Source organism: Loxodonta africana, chromosome 7 (assembly GCF_030014295.1).
Source record: "Loxodonta africana isolate mLoxAfr1 chromosome 7, mLoxAfr1.hap2, whole genome shotgun sequence".
NCBI lineage: Eukaryota > Metazoa > Chordata > Mammalia > Proboscidea > Elephantidae > Loxodonta > Loxodonta africana.
In genome coordinates this window covers 106,507,062-106,526,971 of record NC_087348.1, presented here as the reverse complement: position 1 = coordinate 106,526,971, position 19,910 = coordinate 106,507,062, and the positions used below count along the sequence as shown (strand labels likewise).

The window sequence follows — 19,910 nt, the reverse complement described above, 5'->3', positions numbered from 1 at the left end:
AACTGAGATGCTTCAGCAAATGGATACAGCAAATGGAAGTACTTACTCATCTATGTTTAGAAATTTGGAAGACAGCTACCTGGTCAACCAACTGGAAGAGATTCATGTTCCTGTCTATTCCAAAGGAGGGCAATCCTATAATGTGTGGAAATTATCAAACAGTATCATTAATATCACATTCATGCAATAGATACAAATTGAAATCATACTTTTTGTTTTGATTTTGTGACATTTCATGTAAACCATGTGCAGATAATTTTTTCATTAATTTTTGCAATTACTTCCAGCAGGTCTTTTGCCTACAATTTTCATAAGTTTTTTTTCAAGAAAAAAATCAGTAAAGAGAGTCAGAACTTAGCACAATAAAATCCTATTTATTCAGGCTGTAGGCAACTTGGATGTTCAAATTGTGACAGTGTTCCTATACCTTTTTATGAGAGGCAAATGTTAAAAAGTTGATATCAGAAATTTATTTTTTAAAGTGCCTCTTAGGATGCACCACATTGTGGTATGATGGTATACACACTGAGCAGTCTTCCTGCAGTAACCGTCCTGCAGTTTCAGGCCGCCCTCAGCTCTCTGGAGGCTTCCGTGGCTGTCAGCTTCAGGCTTTCTGATCATTTTCTCAGGCTGCTGAGAGTCTTTGTTCTGAGCCCAAGAAATGCGACACCAATTTGGCAGGTGGTCTTGCAATTGGAAGCCAGAGTTGGCCGCTATTGGGGAAGATAAAAGCAAAAATTCAGTTAATTCAATTTTAGACTCAAAATTCCCTCTTCCTTGCTCTCATCAATATTACTGTCTCTTTCTTGGCTCTTGTTCTGATACTCTTAACTTTTTCTTCATGAACTCCTTTTCTTGTCCCTTAAATTTTGATCCTTGTTAAGCTCCCCCTCTCCCCTATTTTCCCTGAATCCTATGCACCTGCTTTGGGTAATCTTCTCTACTCCCATGATTTCAACTCTTACTTATTTGGCAATGAGAAATAATAGCTGTATTCAGCCAATAACTAAGGAAACCTGGACACCTCGCAGGTGTTTTCATATGCTCAAACATAGTAGGTGCCCAATATCTGTTGAATGACCAAATGACCTAAACTAATACTAATACTTCCGGCAGATTATTAGACATCTTCACTTTGGTCTCCCACAGGTGCTTTAAACACATGCTCCAGGTGACTTTACTTTCTTCCAAAGACACTTTACTATCTCCATTTGGATGGGAAAGGAAAAGGTGAATGAGGAACTAGTGAAAAAAAAAAAATGTAGCACAATGGCAAATATCCTTGGTATAATGTTAGGTAAAATTTATAGAATATTATATCTCATCACACAATTAAAATATAAATATGTTTAAGTAGAAGGTACAAGAATAAGAAGGGGGCAGGCACAAAAGAAAATACTGGTATGAACTGAGGACTTCTTTCCTTGGATTTCTATTTCCTTATTGTATCTATACTTGCTGACTTTACTTACTTAACGTCTGAGGGCACTGAAGTGTTATTTAAAGTACAGAAGGATGCATAAGTAAATTTCATCTTTTCAAGTTATTTATACAAATGAAATATTTTAAATGTTCCATATCACTACTTGGTTAAGTTATCCGATTCCTGGGAAGGAATGAACATTCTCAACTTGGAGAAACTGACTGTCTTGATCTTTAAACTAGTCACCCTTAGCTTTGCTATCTTCATGACAAGGCCCTCTACAGTTTTATTGTTTCAGAAATCACCTTGTCTGGCTGCACGCTTTCCTCCCAGCAATAACATAAGGGAAGTCAACTTAAACTGCAAGGCTTTGAAAATAAAATGCTGAGGCATGGTTTAGCCTTCCTGTTGCCCACCATGTGTTTGTAACTTGACTTCAGGACAGCAAGTTAAATGTTTATGAAGCACTCTGGGGTTGACTACCAGATCTTCCAAACTAAACCATGCAAGTATATTAACTTAAAATCCAAGATCTACCTTGGACTCACAGGTTGGTCCCTTATATTAGTTGAATTATCTCTAAAATTGAACAGTATGAGGTAAGAAATGTAAAATTTATTATCTAGGAATACAAGTTTTGCCCAGCAAGAATTTCCTTACAATAAATCTGACTCTTTAAGCTGGAAAGTAAGTCATTTCAAAAAATGTTTAATAAATATTTACTGAGCACTTATTATGTGCTGGGGATATAGCAGTGAACAAGACATACAAGGTCGATGCCTCAGGAGGCTTATGTTCCAATGGATCCGATACACAGTAAGTAAAAAATGCAAAAATTACAGTGGTGTTAAGCACTGTATAGAAATAAACGGGGTGATAAAACTGGATAGCCTGAGAAATCAAAAAACCAAACCCACTGCTGTCAGTCAATTCCGACTCATAGTGAGATAGGGGAGAAACAGGGACTGAGCCCCTAGGCAAGGAGCCCTGCAACACCTGCAACTTGCAACTCACTGACAATACTAGGTGCTTGGCTAATGACATAAAACCCCCATCCTGGAACGTGCCATAAGGGAAGAACAAAAAATGTACTCCCCCTTGTAAGATGTTTTTCAGAAAGACCGAGAGGATCTGGTCCCTGGAGCGAGGTGATCTCTGCCTGATGCAAGTACCCACCACAGGAGTCGAACCAGCGCGGTAAGGGGTCTGCACAGGCGTGATACCCCATAGTAAGTCCTACCACCCAGTCCCAGGAGCCTTTACTACGGGTTCCATCTTAGTTTCCAGATAAGTGAGCAGCCTAATTTAGTATGTGCTGCCATTCTGAGAAGCACCCGCCCCTTAAAAGAAACCTACTGAATACTCATTACCCTATTATCCTCACCAAACACAAATAAGCCCCAGAAAAACCTCTGTTTGCAGGAAGAGAGGCTAGCATTGCCTGGTCCCTCTCTGTTCCCTGATCGTAAGCCTTCATTTTCTTTCTGCCGCTAATAAACCTTTGTTCGCGTGGAACCTGAGGCTCTCCTGGTCATTCTTGGGCAGTAGAAGGCAAGAACCTAGGCAAGGCTTAGTCCTTAGCTGGGAAGCCTTGCCCTGTAACAATAACGACCCTATAGACAGAGTAGAACTGCCCATAGGGTTTCCAAGGCCGTAAATCTTTACGGCAGCAGACTGCCACATCTTTCTCCCGTGGCTGGTGGGTTTGAACCGCTGACTTTTGTGGTTAGAAGGTGAGTGCTATAACCACTGCACCACCCGGTCTCCTTGGACAGCTAGAGAAGGTCACTTTAAATAACATGGTTAGGAAAGGCCCTTCTAAGGAAGTAAAATATTTATCAATGAGAAAGTCATAAACGGTGAGAATGTGCCATTACGTGAAAAGTTGGGTGAATTATTCCAGGCAGAGGGAATAGCAAGGTGCAAAGGTCATGAAGATGGGAGGAGTCTAGAGGGTTTGAAGATTAACTAGGAGGCAAGAGTTTCTGGAACAAAAAGCAATTAGGGGAATGACAGGATAAATGGGGCAAATCATGCAGGGCCTTTAGGATTTTATTGAAAGATGATAAAAAGGTAACTTATTGAAGATAATCAAACAAAGAAGTAACTTGATCTGATTTATATTTAAGGCAAAAAAATCACATTGGTGAGGGTAGACCTTGTAAGACACATTGACTGATTAGGTATGGGATGCAGAAGGGGCAGCGCATGGTGAGGAAAAGGGAAGAAAAGAAAGTCCAGGGTGATACTTAGGTTCCTGGCTTTTGTTTTGAATTCAAGAAAAAGTGGATGAAATTAGAAATTAATTGCTGTAGTCCAGCAAGAAATGATAATGTATTGGACCAGAGTGATGTTGGTGGAAAAGGAGCCAAGTGGATATGTTCATGAAGTTTGTTGACGCATCAGGATTGCTTGGGGTGTCAGCTTCTTACCCTGTGTGACCTATGGGATAATCGTGTCCTAGCAGTGAAAAAGTAATGTTCTTCAAAATTAAAAACAAAAACAAAAAAACACTTGGTTTATTTTACAGGGGGGAAGGTAGTGAGGTGAGGATGGGATCAAATAGTAGAGATTATTTCAGTAATTCATACATCCAACAAGCATCTTCTGTGCAGTTCACTTGTAAAAACGTATTCTCTTAGTTTTTTATTTGATTGCGTCAATTAGGCAAAGCTTCACTTTGATCCCAGTCTAACAGTCTAATTTAAAACCAGGAGTCTGTCCTCCATTATCATTTCTACACTCACTAGAAATGTGACCATGGGAATGCCACTTATCCTTTATGAACCTCAGTTTTCTTATCTCTAATTTGGGAGTAATATCTGGGGTTACTCTGTCACATGGGGTCACTATTAATCAGAATCTATTCAATAAATATGTATAATATATATATGCATAATACTGGGGTTTCTTTATATTCTTCAACCTAAACAACATATTGCAACAGATGGATAGAGGGAACAGATAAGCTATTATAAAACCAAAACCAAACCTGTTGCTGTCGAGTCAATTCTGACTCATAGCGACTCTGCAGAACAGAGTAGAACTGACCCATAGAGTTTCCAAGGAGCGCCTGGTAGATTTGAACCACGGACCTTTTGGTTAACAGCCAGCACTTAACCACTACACCACCAGGGTTTCGAAGCTAATATAGTAGTCTTCTATTCAGTCAGACTTTAAAGGTTTGCAACACTGTAAAACAACATTGCTCTTTCTCATAACATTTTTTTCTTAAAACACAACAATTTTTTTGTTGTTATTGTTAGGTGTTTTTAGGTAAACATGGCCAGTTAAAATCCATATAAACAAAAGTTTACTGGCAATGTCATAACTTTTTTTAAAAAATTGTATTTTCTATGAAGGTTTACAGAACAAACTAGCTTCTTATTGAAGAATGTAAAGAAAACCAGTGTTTTTTTTTAATGTAATTTTTATTGTGCTTTAAGTGAAAGTTTACAAATCAAGTCAGTCTCTCACACAAAAACCCATATACACCGTGCTACACCCTCCCAATTACTCTCCCCGTAACAAGACAGCCCGCTCTCTCCCTCCACTCTCTCTTTTCCTATCCATTTCATTAGCTTCTAACCCCCTCCACCCTCTCATCTCCCCTCCAGGCAGGAGATGCCAACATAGTCTCAAGTGTCCACCTGATCCAAGAAGCTCACTCCTTACCCCTCTCCAACCCATTGTCCAGTCCAATCCATGTCTGAAGAATTGGCTTTGGGCACGGTTCCTGCCCTGGGCCAACAGAAGTTCTGGGGGCCGTGATCACTGGAGTCCTTCTAGTCTCAGCCAGACCATTAAGTCTGGTCTTAAGAGAATTTGGGGTCTGCGTCCCACTGCTCTCCTGCTCCCTCAGTGGTTCTCTGTTGTGTTCCCTGTCAGGGCAGCCATCGGTTGTAGCTGGGCACCATCTAGTTCTTCTGGTCTCAGGATGATGTAGTCTCTGGTTCATGTGGCCCTTTCTGTCTCTTGGGCTTGTAATCGCCTTGTGTCCTTGGTGTTCTTCATTCTCCTTTGATCCAGGTGGGTTGAGACCAATTGATGCATCCTAGATGGCTGCTTGCTAGCGTTTAAGACCCCAGACCCTAAAACCCTGCTGTCAAGTCGATTCCGACTCACAGCGACCCTATAAGACCCCAGACGCCACTCTTCAAAGTGGGGTGCAGAATGTTAAGAAAACCAGTGTTTTATGACATTAGTTAACAACCCCATGACACGTCAACACTCTCCCTTCCCGACCTTGGGTTCCCTATTACCAGCTTTCCTGTCCCCTCCTGCCTCCTAGTCCTTGCCCCTGGGCTAGTATGCCCCTTTAGTCTCATTTTGTTTTATGGGCCTGTCTAATCTTTGGATGAGAGGTAAACCTCAGGAGTGACTTCATTACTGAGTTTAAAGGGTGTCTGGGGCCATACTCTCTAGGTATTTCCAGTTTGGCCAGTAAGTCCAGTCTTTTTTTTGTGAGTTAGAATTTTGTTCTACATTTTTCTCCAGCTCTGTACTGGGCTCTCTACTGTAATCTTGTCAGAGCAGTTAGTGGTGGTAGCTGGGCACCACCTAATTGTAGTGGACTCAGTATGATGGAGGCCGTGGTAGTTGTGGCCCATCAGTCCTTTGGACTAATCTTTCCCTTCTATCTTTTGTTTTCTTCATTTTCCCTTACTCCTGAAGGGGTGAGACCAGTGGAGTATCTTAGGTGGCTGCTCAAAGGCTTTTAAGACCCCAGATGCTACTCACCAAAGTAGAATGTAGAACATTTTCTTTACAAACTATGTTAAGCCAATTAAGCTAGATGTTCCCCAAGACCATGGTCCCTGCAGCCCTCAGCCCAGCAATTTGGTCCCTCAGGGAGTTTGGATGTGTCTATGGAGCTTCCATGACCTTGCTTTGTACAAGCTGTACTGGCTTCCCCAGTACTGTGTACTGTATTGCCCTTCACCAAAGTTACCACTTATCTATTGTCTATTTAGTGTTTTTCCATCCTGATATCCTTGTAACTTTTAAGAATGTAAAGGAGTCCTGAGATCAAAAAGGTCAAGAAATTTTGGTATCATGTAATCAGCCAATCTAGGCTTCATTACTAATCAGATGATCTTGTGATTCTGTCTACCATAATGCCCTAGCTGGTACAAACATTCACACTCAATTGCTCGAAGTTCAATCCACCCAGCAGTATCACAGAAGATAGGCCTGTCGATCAACTTCTATTGAGATTACAGCCAAGAAAACTCTTCGGAGGTGTTCTGCTCTGTAACATGTGGCGTTGCCATGAGTTGAGATCAACTCAATGGCAACTAATAATGTCAACAATGGTAAACTCTCATCAATTGAGTTTTGATGCATAGAAAGCTCATTATTTACTCCTTCTAGCCTTTCTTTCATAAATATTATTGCAAGGATGAGTGAGCAACGATTAGTCAGTCTGTGTTAAACCTTGAGGTACAAAAATAACTCACAATCCTGCTTCAAGGAGCATGGGGGCTGTGGAAAAGGCAGTCAAAAAAATAACTATGATGAATTGTGAACACTGGGCCACCAGGCCACATGACAGAAAGTTGTGACCTCTGCCTAGGAGACCAGAAATAGATGTACAGCACTTGGGGTATCACAAGACCAGAACAACTTATTTAGTTTTCTTTCTATGCTTGTAAATCAACCTCTAATTTCTTTTTTAATTCTTTTTTTTTTTCTAGTAGCCAACGCTTTTCCCAAAGGAAAGGCAGCAACTCCTAGGGGAGCCCAGTAAAACAAACCAGAGGTCACCCACCACTAAGGCCTGCCTGTGATCCACCAACACATCCGTTGAAAAGTACGTTGTGACCATCTATCTAACAAATTCTTCCTCAAATTCAGCTAAAACAGGATTTTAGGTTTAGCTGATTTTCAAATTTTTCTACGATGAGCTTAAGCAAAAAGAACTGCTCTTGAGTAATACGTTGCAGCAACCTAATCACTGGTTACTGAAATCCTGAAAAGTCCATATAGACCCCAACTTAGAGTCTACTTTGAAAATGAATAGCTGTATTAGACGAAGTCTAAGAGTTTTTTTTGAGTAGTAAGCCCCTACATTTTTGTCCGTAGCTCTGCAATTGTAATAAAGTCAAAGGTAAGCAGAGAGAAAAAACAGGTTGTGCTAAAATCTTCCTATTTTATATTCTCTCAAAAGATCATGCTCTAATTTCTAACAGATGTTTCCCCATGGTGGCTGCCATGGAGGTGCACTGCGGCCATCTCTAAGACAACCTGCCTAGGAGTGAAGTTTGCCAACAGCCCCCAGCTGCCGTTACTTCAGGGTCCGCCTCATTTTCCAGCCGAGGTCAATGACTAAGCACAACAGGGCCAGGTCATTTGTGCCCAAGCCAAGCTCCACCACAGGCAAATTTGATACCACACTTTCTTAGAGATGTACCACCATCTGAGTCTCTTTCTCTTCAATCCTCTTTCTTACTTTCATAGGGGTCTGACCTGCATGGCCCCTTTCTATCCCTGTTCCCCTTTCCCTTTCTCTTTCATAGGTATTTTCCCCTAATAAATTCTCTGAGCCTCAGTTTTGTCAGGAATAAAACAGAAATTAGGTAACATCTTCCTCATACAATTGTGGTAATTACGTGTCTTATAAATATTTCACTTTTACTTCTAATAGGTTAAATATGGCCCAATACACTTCATATAAACAAAAGTTTTCTGGCATCCTAATAACTAGATAATATATGTGAATTCTACTGGTAAAATGTAAAATCTTAAATAAACAAAATTATTATAGTTATTACTGTTAGTATCAATGTCAAAAGTATGTTGTCAGTTGCCGCCAACTCAGCTCTGACTCATGGAGACCTTACGTACAATAAAGAGAAATGTTTCTCAGTCCTCTACCATCTTCATGATCCTTGGTATGTCTGAGTCCATCTTTACAGCCATTGTGCAGTACCTGCCAACTTAGGGGGCTTATATTCTAGGACTATATCAAACAATATTTTGTTGTGATCCACAGGGTTTTCATAGGCTAATTTTCATAGGTAGATCACCAGGCCTTTCTTCCTAGTCTGTTTTAGTCAGAAAACTCCACTGATACTTGTCTACCACGGGTGACCCTGGTAATATCTGAAATACTCCTGGCATGGCTTCCAGCATCATAGCAACACGCAAGCCACCAGAATATGGCAAACGGACAGATGGGTGGCGGGCCACAGGTGTATACAATACCAAATAGCATTATACAACCTTGATAATGTCAAGTTCTTTCTCTATTTCTATGATCTTTTCTTTGTTTTGGTATGCATTGCAATACAGTGGTTTTCAAACTCATTCAGGAGGCAGAGAACATGGAAATCATGATGCTCTTTGCCAAATACCTTGAAAGGTATTGAAAGGATATTATTTATTCATTCAACAAATATTTGAGTACCTATTAAGTGCCTGGAATTATTCAAGGTGCTAGGTTTACAATGGAGATCAGGATAGACATAAACCCTTCTTCTTGGAACCTAATTAATAATGAAAAGTTTTCTAACAGAAATATACATAGTAATAAACACAGTCAGACCTCCACAGAAATCTGTATTAATTTATTTAGCCTTCTCAAAACCATATGAGGTAGTCATAGAGGATATAATTATATACATTTTATAGATGAGAAAACCAAGGTATGAAAAGAAGTGACTTAACGGGCTCAAGATAAAGCAGCTGGTGAGTGGAAGGGCCAGGCTTCAAAATGGGGAAGTCTGATTCAAGTAAACGCTGTTAATCTCTAACCCTATGATACTCAGATTTAAGCTTGATCAGGATACCCTGAAAGGGACTGTTAAAACACAGATTGCTGGAGCCTAGCCAGACAAAACTCTGATTCAGTAGCTTTGAGGTGGGACTCAGGAATTTGTATTTTTAATAAATTTTAAGATAACGCTAACGCTGCTGGTCCTGCAATACACTTGGAGAACACTGCTAAGCCATGTCTCCTTGTAATCCTGTTTATAATTATCTGAGTCTAGCTCCAAACTCTTGCATAGAAACTCAAAGTCTTTAACTTCGTATCATTTAAACACATATCTAATTTCCAGGAATGCAATTTCCTTGTAAACCAACCAAAAATTGTACTTTGTTCTGCTAGGAACTTAACAAGAGTTATTTTCCGTCAACAAACTTGTTATGGTGTTTGGGTAACCATTTGGTAAGGTATTTTAGTTATGACTCACCTGAAATCAGTCTGCATTTGTACTCATCCCATTCACAGGAATCCTACAATTTTACCTAGAGTTGTGAAGAATAAGCTTCTGAACGCCTGCTTATGTTTTCTAGTGCATTCAGACCTGAGCATCTTACACCAACAGAGTAGATGTTAATGCAACAGAAATTTATCGAAAATTTCTTTTTTCCTTTATCTTCCATTTGGCAATATATTTTATTTCTTATTAAGTGTGTAAGTAGCTTATGTTATATATGAATTTCATTTCAGAATAGTAAAAGGTTTCTATAGAATATTTATTATAGAAATAAAACCTCGGGTCTGATCCGTTTGAGAATCATTAGCCCATACAAAAACAGCTTTTTCCCCCTGCTAATGGAGTCGGAATCTACTCGACGGCAGTGGGTTAACGGAGAAAGGGATGTTATTCTATTTTGAAGAATAGTTTGAAAATTAGTGAATGAGTGGAAATAAACTAAACAGAAAACCAAGGTGCCTGAGGTTTTTTCCTGAATCTAACTGGCAATGTGACATACAGCAAGTCACTCATCTCTATGGATCCTTATTTTCCAATATTAAAATAAACCTGTTAGACAAAAAGGTCTCCAAGATCCTCTTCTAGTTATCATTTATTGGATATAGTTTTAAACTTTCTTCACAGTTAAGGGTGTTATTTTGCTTATGCCCATTAAAGACATTTCCAACCTGGCTGTTCAACTTTTCAATGTTGATGTTCTAGTAAATGTTTCAATGTTTTAACAACTGATGACACTATTCCAGAGACTCAGGACAGCAACGTTACTCCATCAGTGTGTCTCTTTAAACAGTATGTTATTTTAATTATATGATGTCAGCTTTTAATCTAAATAAAGAAGGGCTATTAAACCTGGAAGTAGGGTGTTGGCCCCACCCTTGCCTTTGCAGTTTGTGTGCTTCCATTAAAGAACATTTTCCATTCTGTGCTTTCAATGGCAACTCTCCTTGCCAAATCAAAATTGGCTTTCAGGCTCAGAAACCTAGATAAGGACACTAAGTGCACTTATTTTAACACTCAAGCACACTTCCTGAGGGTTGTTAAGACACAGAATCAAGGAAGGCAAAAGCGAGTAATGTGTGCTTGCTCCCTTTCAAAGCTTGCAACCTGTTGGAAACAGTGGACATACAAATACTTATTTGTAACTAGTGTGATGACTGCAAAATGCATGTTCCCAAGAGGCCAGGTATACAACACTGGGAGGCTATCTTGTCCATCACTGCCTCCTTGATCCTGCATAGGGCCTAGCACTTAGGAAGTGCTGTGGGAGAAAACCAAAACAAATCCGTTGCTGTTGAGTGGATTCCGACTCATAGCCGCCCTAAGGAGCCCCGATTACCAACAACAGCCAAAGTCAGAGAAGCTTTCACAGAAAAGGTGATACTGAAACCGAACTAGGAGGCACCTGGAAACGGTGCTACCTAATAACTGCTGGCAATCAGACTAGTACACTGGAACTGGATCTCAAGACCAGCGTTCTCCTATCAGTGCCCTTTCACCCATGCAAGTTACCTCCCCTCTCTGAGCCCCCTGCGTTTCACCTGTAAAATGAGAAGGTGTTGAGCAACATAATCTCTCTGAGAGCTTTGTAATTTTTTTTTTCTTGTGTAACTAAAGCCTATAAATTTTGCAGGGGAAAAAAGAAACCCAAGTAATATACGAAAACTGCAAATTTACACAACGGAATCCTCCTCTGTGCAGTGCGCAAGTATTAACCGGAAACAAAACAAAGGCAGTGAAAGTTTCGGAAAACGGACGAAGAGCAGTTCTCAAACAGCTAGGGTGGCTGGGGATACCACGTGCAATTTCTCAGGAGAGAAAAAAAAAAATCAACAGACTCTGCAATGAGGCAACTGGACCTGAGAAGAGGAGGAGGAAGAGGGAGAAGAAAGGCAAGTAAAAGGTCCCCACGTGTTAGGTCTCCCCATCTTCCCTTCCCCACCCCCCTCTATTTTTCTTCCTCTTTTCCTCCTGGTCTTCTGTGCGTTACTTGCCAAGAAGCAAAGTCTGGGTGCTGACCGCTTGTGGCTCTTAAGTTGTCACGCCCTGACCGTGAAAAAAATTTAAGACGCCCCTTGCCGGTACCAACTGTTCCTGACTTCTCCCAAGGTTTAGGGTCAGGCAGCCGCTAGGTGACGGCCGTCCTTTCTGAACCTCCACCTGGGAGGCGGGCGGCGCAGGGGCTCCCACCCACGCCGCCGCAAGAGACCCCGCCCGCCGGCCCACGGGGTTTCCGGCCCCTCCGGCTATTTTAAGGCGCGCGCGGCCCGGACCTCCTCACTTTGTGCCCTCAGCTCTCTGGGTCCTGCCGGGTGTCCTGCAGCTGTCCCGGCCGCCGCGAACATGGGTTCCTGGCCCCGCTCGCTGCTGGCCGCCCTTCTGCTGCACCTCGCCAGCGTGGCCACGGTGCTCTGCGACACACCTGCCAACTGCACCTACCCTGACCTGCTGGGCACCTGGGTCTTGGAAGTGGGCCCGGTCAGTTCCAACCGCGACATCAACTGCTCGGTTGTGGGTAAGCGCCGCCGTCCACTAGCCTGTCCCGCGCGGTCCCCTCTGGGAACCCTTTTCCGCCCCTGAGCCCATCTCCCCGCAGCGCTCACTCTGAGCCCCCGCTCGAGACCGACACTGCGGAGAAGCTGGAACATCTTGGCTGGGCTCGGGGCCCCTTAGGGTGCCCTCTCCACTGCCAGGGCCGCGAAGTAAAAGTTGAGCTGCTGAGAACTTCTCACTTCACATTTTCTTGGTTAGCCAGGTGCCCCGACTCTTTTCTCAAGAATTATTATTATTTTATGTTTTTGCTTTGGAAGAGAGTTAAGACGTGCAATCAGGTTTTTTTTTTTTTTTTTTTTTAATTGTGCTGGTGAAAAGAAATGAGCTCAGAGACACCAGCCGATAGAGCAAGAAAAGTTTACTTCTTTTGTTAGGTTGTGGTTTATGCCCACTGATTTTAGTTTAGTTGTGTGTTGATGCTACCAGTCCAGAAAAGCTTGTGGTAGCAGTCTGCACTGTTTCCTGCATTGCAGGGAGGTATAGAAAGGCTTTTTTTTTTTTTTAAAGCAACTCTTTACTCATTAGTTATATTTGGAAATGCCTAGGGCCAAGTACAATGCCGGCTCATGGAAGGCTCTCAATAAAAATCTGGTGTGTGAACACACTGGGATATTTCGTATGCCCTCAGATCCCAGGGTTACACCAAGGACAAGGAATCTAGTGAATGCGGGAGAAAAAAAGCACATAACCAAGCTGCCTAAGAGACACCTTCTTGTCCTGCCCACATCTTTAACTGGCCAGTGGCTTGCGCAAAATGAAAGAAGCTCTCAGCCACAATTTCCTTGTCAGCAGAATGAAGATTGTCAACTCATTTGTTATTAACATAGACCTATTCAGCTGTCTAACCCTGGATGACTATATGTCATTTCGTAATCCTGGGAATTTTAACCATAAAGTGGAGCCTGTAGGTGGGGGACAGAAGGGAGATCAGGATTTGCAGGGTCCTGTCAGTTTCAGTCCTCATTTCAGAACATTCATCTGAAAAGCAGAAAAACTGTTTAAGCATGGAAACCTCCAGAGGGACACAGCAGAACCCCTCTCAGGCAAGGCTTTAGTTTATGAACCATTCCTTTGACCTTAATACAGCAATTAATAGCCCCCACAGGTCTGAGCCCCCATCTTCTGGACCTTGAAAGTTTAATTCCTATCCACACCAATTAGTTTTATAGGATGGAAATCTCGAGTCTGCTACATACTTTGGAAGGATGGAGATTCTGAACTGTAGAGCTATTAAGGAGAACAACAACAAGAGAACCCAAACCTGTTGCCATCAAGTGGATTCTGACTCATACAGACCCTATAGGACAGAGTAGAACTGCCCCCGCTGGGTTTCCAAGAAGCAGCTGGTGGATTTGAACTGCCAGCCTTTTGGTTAGCAGCTGAATGCTTATCTACTGTGCCAGCAGGGCTCCATTAAGGAGAAAGGTACCCCATTTCTTCTCAGAAGAGATCATTTCCTGTCTTTTCCTGGGCCAAACATTTTGTTTGCCTTATGATCTGATTGCTAGTCTTTTTAATCTCTTTGTCATACCCATCATTTTCAAAATTTTCACTTTTTTTGCCATCATTTTGTCTCCCTCCCTTCTGCATATCTGCTAATGACTTATAACATCTCCGTTTTCTCCTCTTTCTGTGAATATAGAACATTTCCTTCAGTGTTTGGATATTCTGGGAAGGTGAGGGCTATACTTTTGGGGATCTCACTGCCTCTTGGGCTACATGGCATCGCCTTTCAGAGCCCTAACTTTACAGGCTTGCTTGAGACCCCTCTCAGACTATACAGATGAAGGCAATGAGATGGAGACTGATTTCTTCACGTCTGTGGCTCCTAAATTGAGTTTCATGAAAGGAAAGCAGCTTAATCAAATAATGGAAGTTATTGAGCTTTTTCACCCCCTTTGAAATCCAAGTACCTAATTTTCCTTTGTTGCTCATTTTCTTTTCTTAGGACCACCAGAAAAAAAAGTAGTGGTGCACCTTCAGAAATTGGATACAGCATTTGATGACCTTGGCAATTCCGGCCATTTTACCATCATTTACAATCAAGGCTTTGAAATTGTGTTGAATGACTACAAGTGGTTTGCCTTTTTTAAGGTCAGTTTTGTGGAAAATACGTTTACGTTTTCAGTGATGTCATGTCTGAGGCCTCTTCTGATTAGGAGGCCCTCTGAATTTTAATTTCAGATTAAGAACATAACCAGAATTACACCATTTTTCCCAAGAGAAGTTAGGTGGTGTATTTTTACCGCCTTATTTAAATTTTTGATTTCACATATTTTGTAGACATTAGGTTAAAAAAAGCAATTTTATCTGTATTTGAATATGTACAGTCCATTTGTACTTAAAATTACATTTTGGTAAGTATGACTAAACTCTTAATTTATTTATTACAATGAAATAAACCCTTATTTCTAAATGTTTCCTTAACTACTTGGCTTTTATTGAATCTGTAGGAATGATATGGAGAATATGGTTTTTGTTTTCTTGGAGTTATTATGCTGTCCTGTTTATCATTGCCTGTTGGCTGTGAGCAATTGGCCTAAGTTACTCACTCACTGAAGTAGTATAATGTAGTAAATATGTAAATGTGAATAACTTACTTGAACAAAGTAAGACAAAGAGATAGAGTATAGGAGTTATTCTTTGGGCTGATTACTAGTGTAGCCAAGCCAGTCCAGCTTGTTTTCTTCTTTTACTAGGACAAAACTATTGAACTCCAATGTTATATTCTGCTTCCAGTTGCAGACGCACTGGGATATAATAGTTGGAACATTTCCTACAAGTATTAAGTGGTTCAAATAAATTGAATCCACAAGGCTGAGAGTAGCTGTTTCTCATTAAACATAAAGTAGAGAATAAACAAAGAGACCACTTCATGGAATAGTATTTACAAGCTTTGCAGCATCTGGTAGTAGTTGGCCAGTTATAGGGATTTGTGGGAAAGTGGAGGGAATGAGTCTGCTAAAGACCACGAAAGGCAAAGCACTAGTGAAGGCCCAGCTTGTAAATTTGTTGTGATCTGTTAACAGGATATGGTGTTAGTGTATGCCAGTCATGTATCTTAGGATAGCCCTCAACAATTTTTTTTTTTTTTTTAACATGAGGACTTCTCTTTAATATGACATACACACAAAAAGAGATAGAAAAAAGCTGTCTCTCCTCACCTGGATTGGCTGGTCTGATATTCAGCTGGTAGATATAAGTTTGTCCATGCCAGCTGTTGATGGTCAGTTTTGTGGATAACTTCGTGGGTAACAATCAGTGTGAATCCAACCCCCAAGATATGGGGAAACTGATCCAGTCCCCACTTTCCCTTTTCTCAATCATTCTGACACTAACTACCCACAGGGCACACATTCTGACCTTTGCCACCTGGGGGTAGTGCAGATCTCACAGGTTAAAAGGCTACTGTGCTTTAGCTTGCCGAATAGGCAGATGCCAGCCACAAGGTTAGGAGTCCTCACTTTCACTTATTGGCTCCCCCTTTTCATTTGGGTTCCATAACTCACTAGAACGACTCACAGAACTCATGGAGGGTACTAATGATTATATATTTATTATAACAAAAGGATACAAATCAGGATAGTCATACAAAAGAGACACCTGAGTGAGATCTAGGAGGGTTTCCAGCTGAAACTTCGGTGCCTTAAAGAGGACACATCTCCCTCCCTTTGCTGACCAGGAAGCTCCCAGAGCCTTCATGTTCCAGCCTTTTATTGTCCAGCCCTGCACATGATAAACTAAATCTTGCTTCCTGAGGCTAGTTAATATCGGCCTCCAAGGTGAGTCTTTTCTGGTCTGGCCAGCTCCCACTCGCCAGCACAAATCCTCAAGTGTGGCCTGGAAGTCCAGACCAAGGCAGTCCAGTTACGCCAAGGGTTATTTCTCAGGAACCAAGGCCAAAGGCCACCTTTGTTTTGGTAAAGCTAAATTCTTTATGCCATGCCAGCAACTTGTTTGTTTAGTTGAAGCCTATGCTAGGCCTGTTTTTTAATATTTTTAATATCATCCTCAGATACTGTGTATGTTTTGAAAATCAGAGTAGTATCTCTGAATTTTTTAAATTGTGTATGTGTGGTAGATGTAGTCAGTCTTGGTCTGCTTTGAAGACCTTTTATAGTTACTCTTTCAGAGCCCTTCAAAGGTTCTTTGCCTTCAGGCTGAGAACTACTTGCTTATAGAATTGGTGCATAAGGAAAGACATTCAAGACAATTGTTACTATGGACCTAGTGCACCATTCCTGTTGTCATCATTATATTTTCTTTTTCTTCTCTTTTTCCCTTAAAATCAGTAAGTAGGCACTAGGCACTAGCAAATTGTCACAATACTGTTCATTTTTTTTTTTAACTCTTAATACTGTTTGTTTTAAAACAAATATAAGGCATAAAATAAGTGAATGTCCATGAAATTATATATATATATATATATATGGATATAGCTCATGTTCCATTTTAAGAAAAACATTGATACACTCTAAAAAATGCAAATGAGAGTTGTTAGGCATTGTGCATGGCGGGGGGTGGGGGGGAGTCCTACAAAATAACACCTTCTCTCTGCTCTAAGTAAGAAATAGACCAAAAAATAGAGAACTAAATATCATCGTCATTATTAACACATCTGATCTTTGAAAAAGTTTTGGGGAGAATAATGAACTTCTTAATACTAAACCCCAGAAATAGTTGGGCTTTAGTACCTAATCTCAGACAGTGGTGGCCACCTCAGGCCTCTGTCTATAGAGAGTCTATTCCTGTAAAACACGGAGAAAAGCAGAATGCATGCTTTCTTCTGGCAGCCCAACTCTTCAAAATATTTTCTCTCCCATACTCACCAATCAAACGATATCCTGCTCCTCACAGGGTAAAGTGTGTAAGAGAGAGTAAGAGAAACCAAGCATGTTAGTGAAGCATCCTCCACAAGGAAGGAAATAACAGGCATGGGTGAGCAGCTGCCACCCTAGTGAGGGTGACCTGAATGGTATGGAAAGGAGTCTGGAACCCAGCTCAGGAGGAAACTTTAAAGGGTCCAAAGAAATTTCGCTAAGGGAATAGACAAAAAAAGAGAAGGTGGTTGCCCTCCTTATGCCACATGGAAAAGGGGGTGGGACCTGACCAATAGTGGTAAAGACTTCCAGTCACCAAAGGTTCTCAAGCAGAGCTGGGCCCAGGCTTTCAGGGGACCTATAGAAAAAAATGTCTTTGTACTTCTGGGAGGCTGGCCTTTAGTTTCCTTCTATAATATAGGTGTAGCCCTGATGGCCCAGTTGTTAAGAGATCGACTGCTAACCAAAAGATCAACAGTTAAATCCAGCCGCTCCTTGGAAACTATAGGGCAGTTCTTTGTCCTGTAGGGTCACTGAGTTGGAATCAACTCAGTGGTGGTGGGTTTGGTTTGTTTTATCCTAAGTATCATATTACTGTCTGTGAGGTAACAGGTAACAAGTGTCGTAGGGGAAAAAAATCACAAAGTTTAGGCAAAAAGAAAGTTTTATTCGGCATATATTCCAAAAGACAGAAGACAAAAGTTGAGAAGTGGACAAGCATGCCGCCAGAGCTAATGTCTACCTAAGTCCAAGGAAATATTACAGAGTAAGCAAGAATGAGAAAACGGACAAGCACGTTTCATAGCCATGTCATCCCAGGAGTTCAAGGAACGTTACAGAATTTACAAGAGTGGGAAAACGGACAAGCATTCTGCCACAGCCATGTCTGCCCGAGTCCAGAGAATATTACAGAATAGATAGAAGTAGGAAAACGGACAAGCATGCTGCCACGGCCATGTCCGCCTGAGTCCAAACAAAGTTACAGAGTCATCAGTATATATTAACACTACAAAATGGGCAAAACCATTGAAGGCTTCACCTTTTCACAGATTGGCTAGAAACTGTGATCCTGCATTTTGAATTGTCTTTCTTAAGGATCATTGGTACAAGTTCCAGTAAGGACAGTCAGGACGGTCTTCATCGGTCCAGAAAATTTCTATTTACTATATGTGAATAGAGAAAGATAAGAGCGGAAAGTCTTTTGTGTTCTGGCTTATGTGAAAGGTTCCCTAGAAGATATTTTCCAAGATTATTCTCTTTATCTCAGGGCCCAATTGATGTGTCCTTGTGAGCTCTTGTGAGCCCAACTCCTGCTGGGTCACATTCTCTATGCTCAGGGACAGGGAGTGATGATTCCAATATTATTTCCTAAATCACGAGTAAGTGTTAGAAGCAGAAAGTGCTACTAAAGGCCATAAAGGAAGATAACTATAGATGGGGTGATCAGGGATGACCAAAACCAGGTCTGTCATGCTTATCTCTCCAGTGTCCAGGACAGTGTTTTGACACATATGGGCACTTAGTCAAATATTACTTAAAAAAAAAAGAATCGATGAAGTAAAATTCAGTTGGAGAGAAAGGAAGATGAATAAATGAAGTGGGAGATGAGGAGTAGAACATAAATAGATGAGTAAATAGTTTTACTCATTTGGATTAGAATTGAGGAAACTGGTGGGGTAACTTCTAGAATCACTGTTTAATCACTAGGGATGTAATAATTAGAAGTAGACGAGGACAGTTGCACTCCATTAATGTTTCCCGTAAGTCTGTGTTCTCAGTTTAAATAGGAGTCTGGAGCTAGTGTGGACAGAGGGAAGGGCTGGGAACTGAATGAAGAATCAGAACACTTCTATTTTTTTTTAATCATAGCGTAAGCAGCTTTGTTATTTTGCCATAGCCTCATATTTAAGAAACCAAAAACCAAACCCATTGCCATTGAGTGACCTTATAGGACCCTGTAGGACAGAGCAGAACTGCCCCATAGAGTTTCCAATGAGTGCTTGGTGGATTCAAACTGCAGATCTTTTGGTTAGCAGCCGTAGCACTTAACCACTATGCCACCAGAGTTTCCAGCCTCAGATTCGATCAATAGAAAACCACTTTTTACAGGAATAGGGGTATAAGTATTCTCAACTATAAGTGGGAAGTCAATATATACAGCTTTTGTAGTGTGGAACCTTACCTAGTCATAAACTTCTAGACAGCATTGACTATAATGGTCTTCTTGTGTGTTTTTTTTTTTTGTGTGTGAGGATTAACAGCACTGATTTCAGTATATTCTTTAAAGTGTCCATTTATCCATATCCTTTAAAGAACCATTATCAGAGCTATGTTTTGTTTTCCTGCTGAAAGACCAAGCAGGCAACCAGTCTGACTGGTGAGTAGTTAGGCCTTGTGATAAGGATCATAATTTCAGTAAGTAAAGTAGAATATATAGAAGATAATTGGTTTTGAAACTTCTTTTATGATATTAAAGTACTTCCCGATAAACATACTTTGCAGTGATAAAATATCTTGTTCTTTTAGCAAGTTCAACTGAAAGAATGATGGAGTGCAGTTTTTTGTTTTTTTTTAAAAAGGAAAATGGTAGCATGGAGTTGGCTTTAGATCATAGAAGAGTCAAACACTTTTGGTGACGCTTGTTAACAAAAAAGTTTGCTGAATTTTACCACAAGCATCAGGGTATTTCCTCAAATGTTTTGGGAAAATCATGCTGGGTAGGGTGTTTATCTCAAGAAAAACGCAAACCTGTTCAATGAGAGAATTTTGAGTAAAGCACACAGAGGATATATCCTACAGAGTTAGAATGTATCTTTTAAAGGGTTTTATTTTTGAAAATAAGGAATCATCAAAACTTAAGCAGTGTTTGCTATTCAGTTTTAAATGTCTTCTCTA

The 19,910-nt window shown here is 40.8% G+C and overlaps 2 protein-coding genes across 3 annotated transcripts in view; one reads left to right on the top strand and one right to left on the bottom strand.

Moving 5' to 3' along the window:
* Nucleotides 1-264: 264 nt before the first annotated feature.
* RAB38 (RAB38, member RAS oncogene family) overlaps nucleotides 265-19,910 on the bottom strand; it is a 170,440-nt gene continuing 150,794 nt past the window's right edge. The window contains exon 4 of the transcript XR_002787826.2: nucleotides 265-713. The gene's annotated coding sequence lies outside the window, so the exon portion shown is untranslated. The remainder of the gene's footprint in view (nucleotides 714-19,910) is intronic.
* The window catches only part of CTSC (cathepsin C), a 45,478-nt gene continuing 37,292 nt past the window's right edge, over nucleotides 11,725-19,910 (top strand). The window contains exons 1-2 of one of the 2 annotated variants that reach the window (XM_010598218.3): nucleotides 11,725-12,157; nucleotides 14,144-14,289. In XM_010598218.3, the coding sequence (XP_010596520.1) occupies nucleotides 11,986-12,157; nucleotides 14,144-14,289 (318 nt within the window). In that variant the 5' untranslated portion in view covers nucleotides 11,725-11,985. The remainder of the gene's footprint in view (nucleotides 12,158-14,143; nucleotides 14,290-19,910) is intronic. The other variant, XM_003418554.4, reaches the window with a different exon arrangement.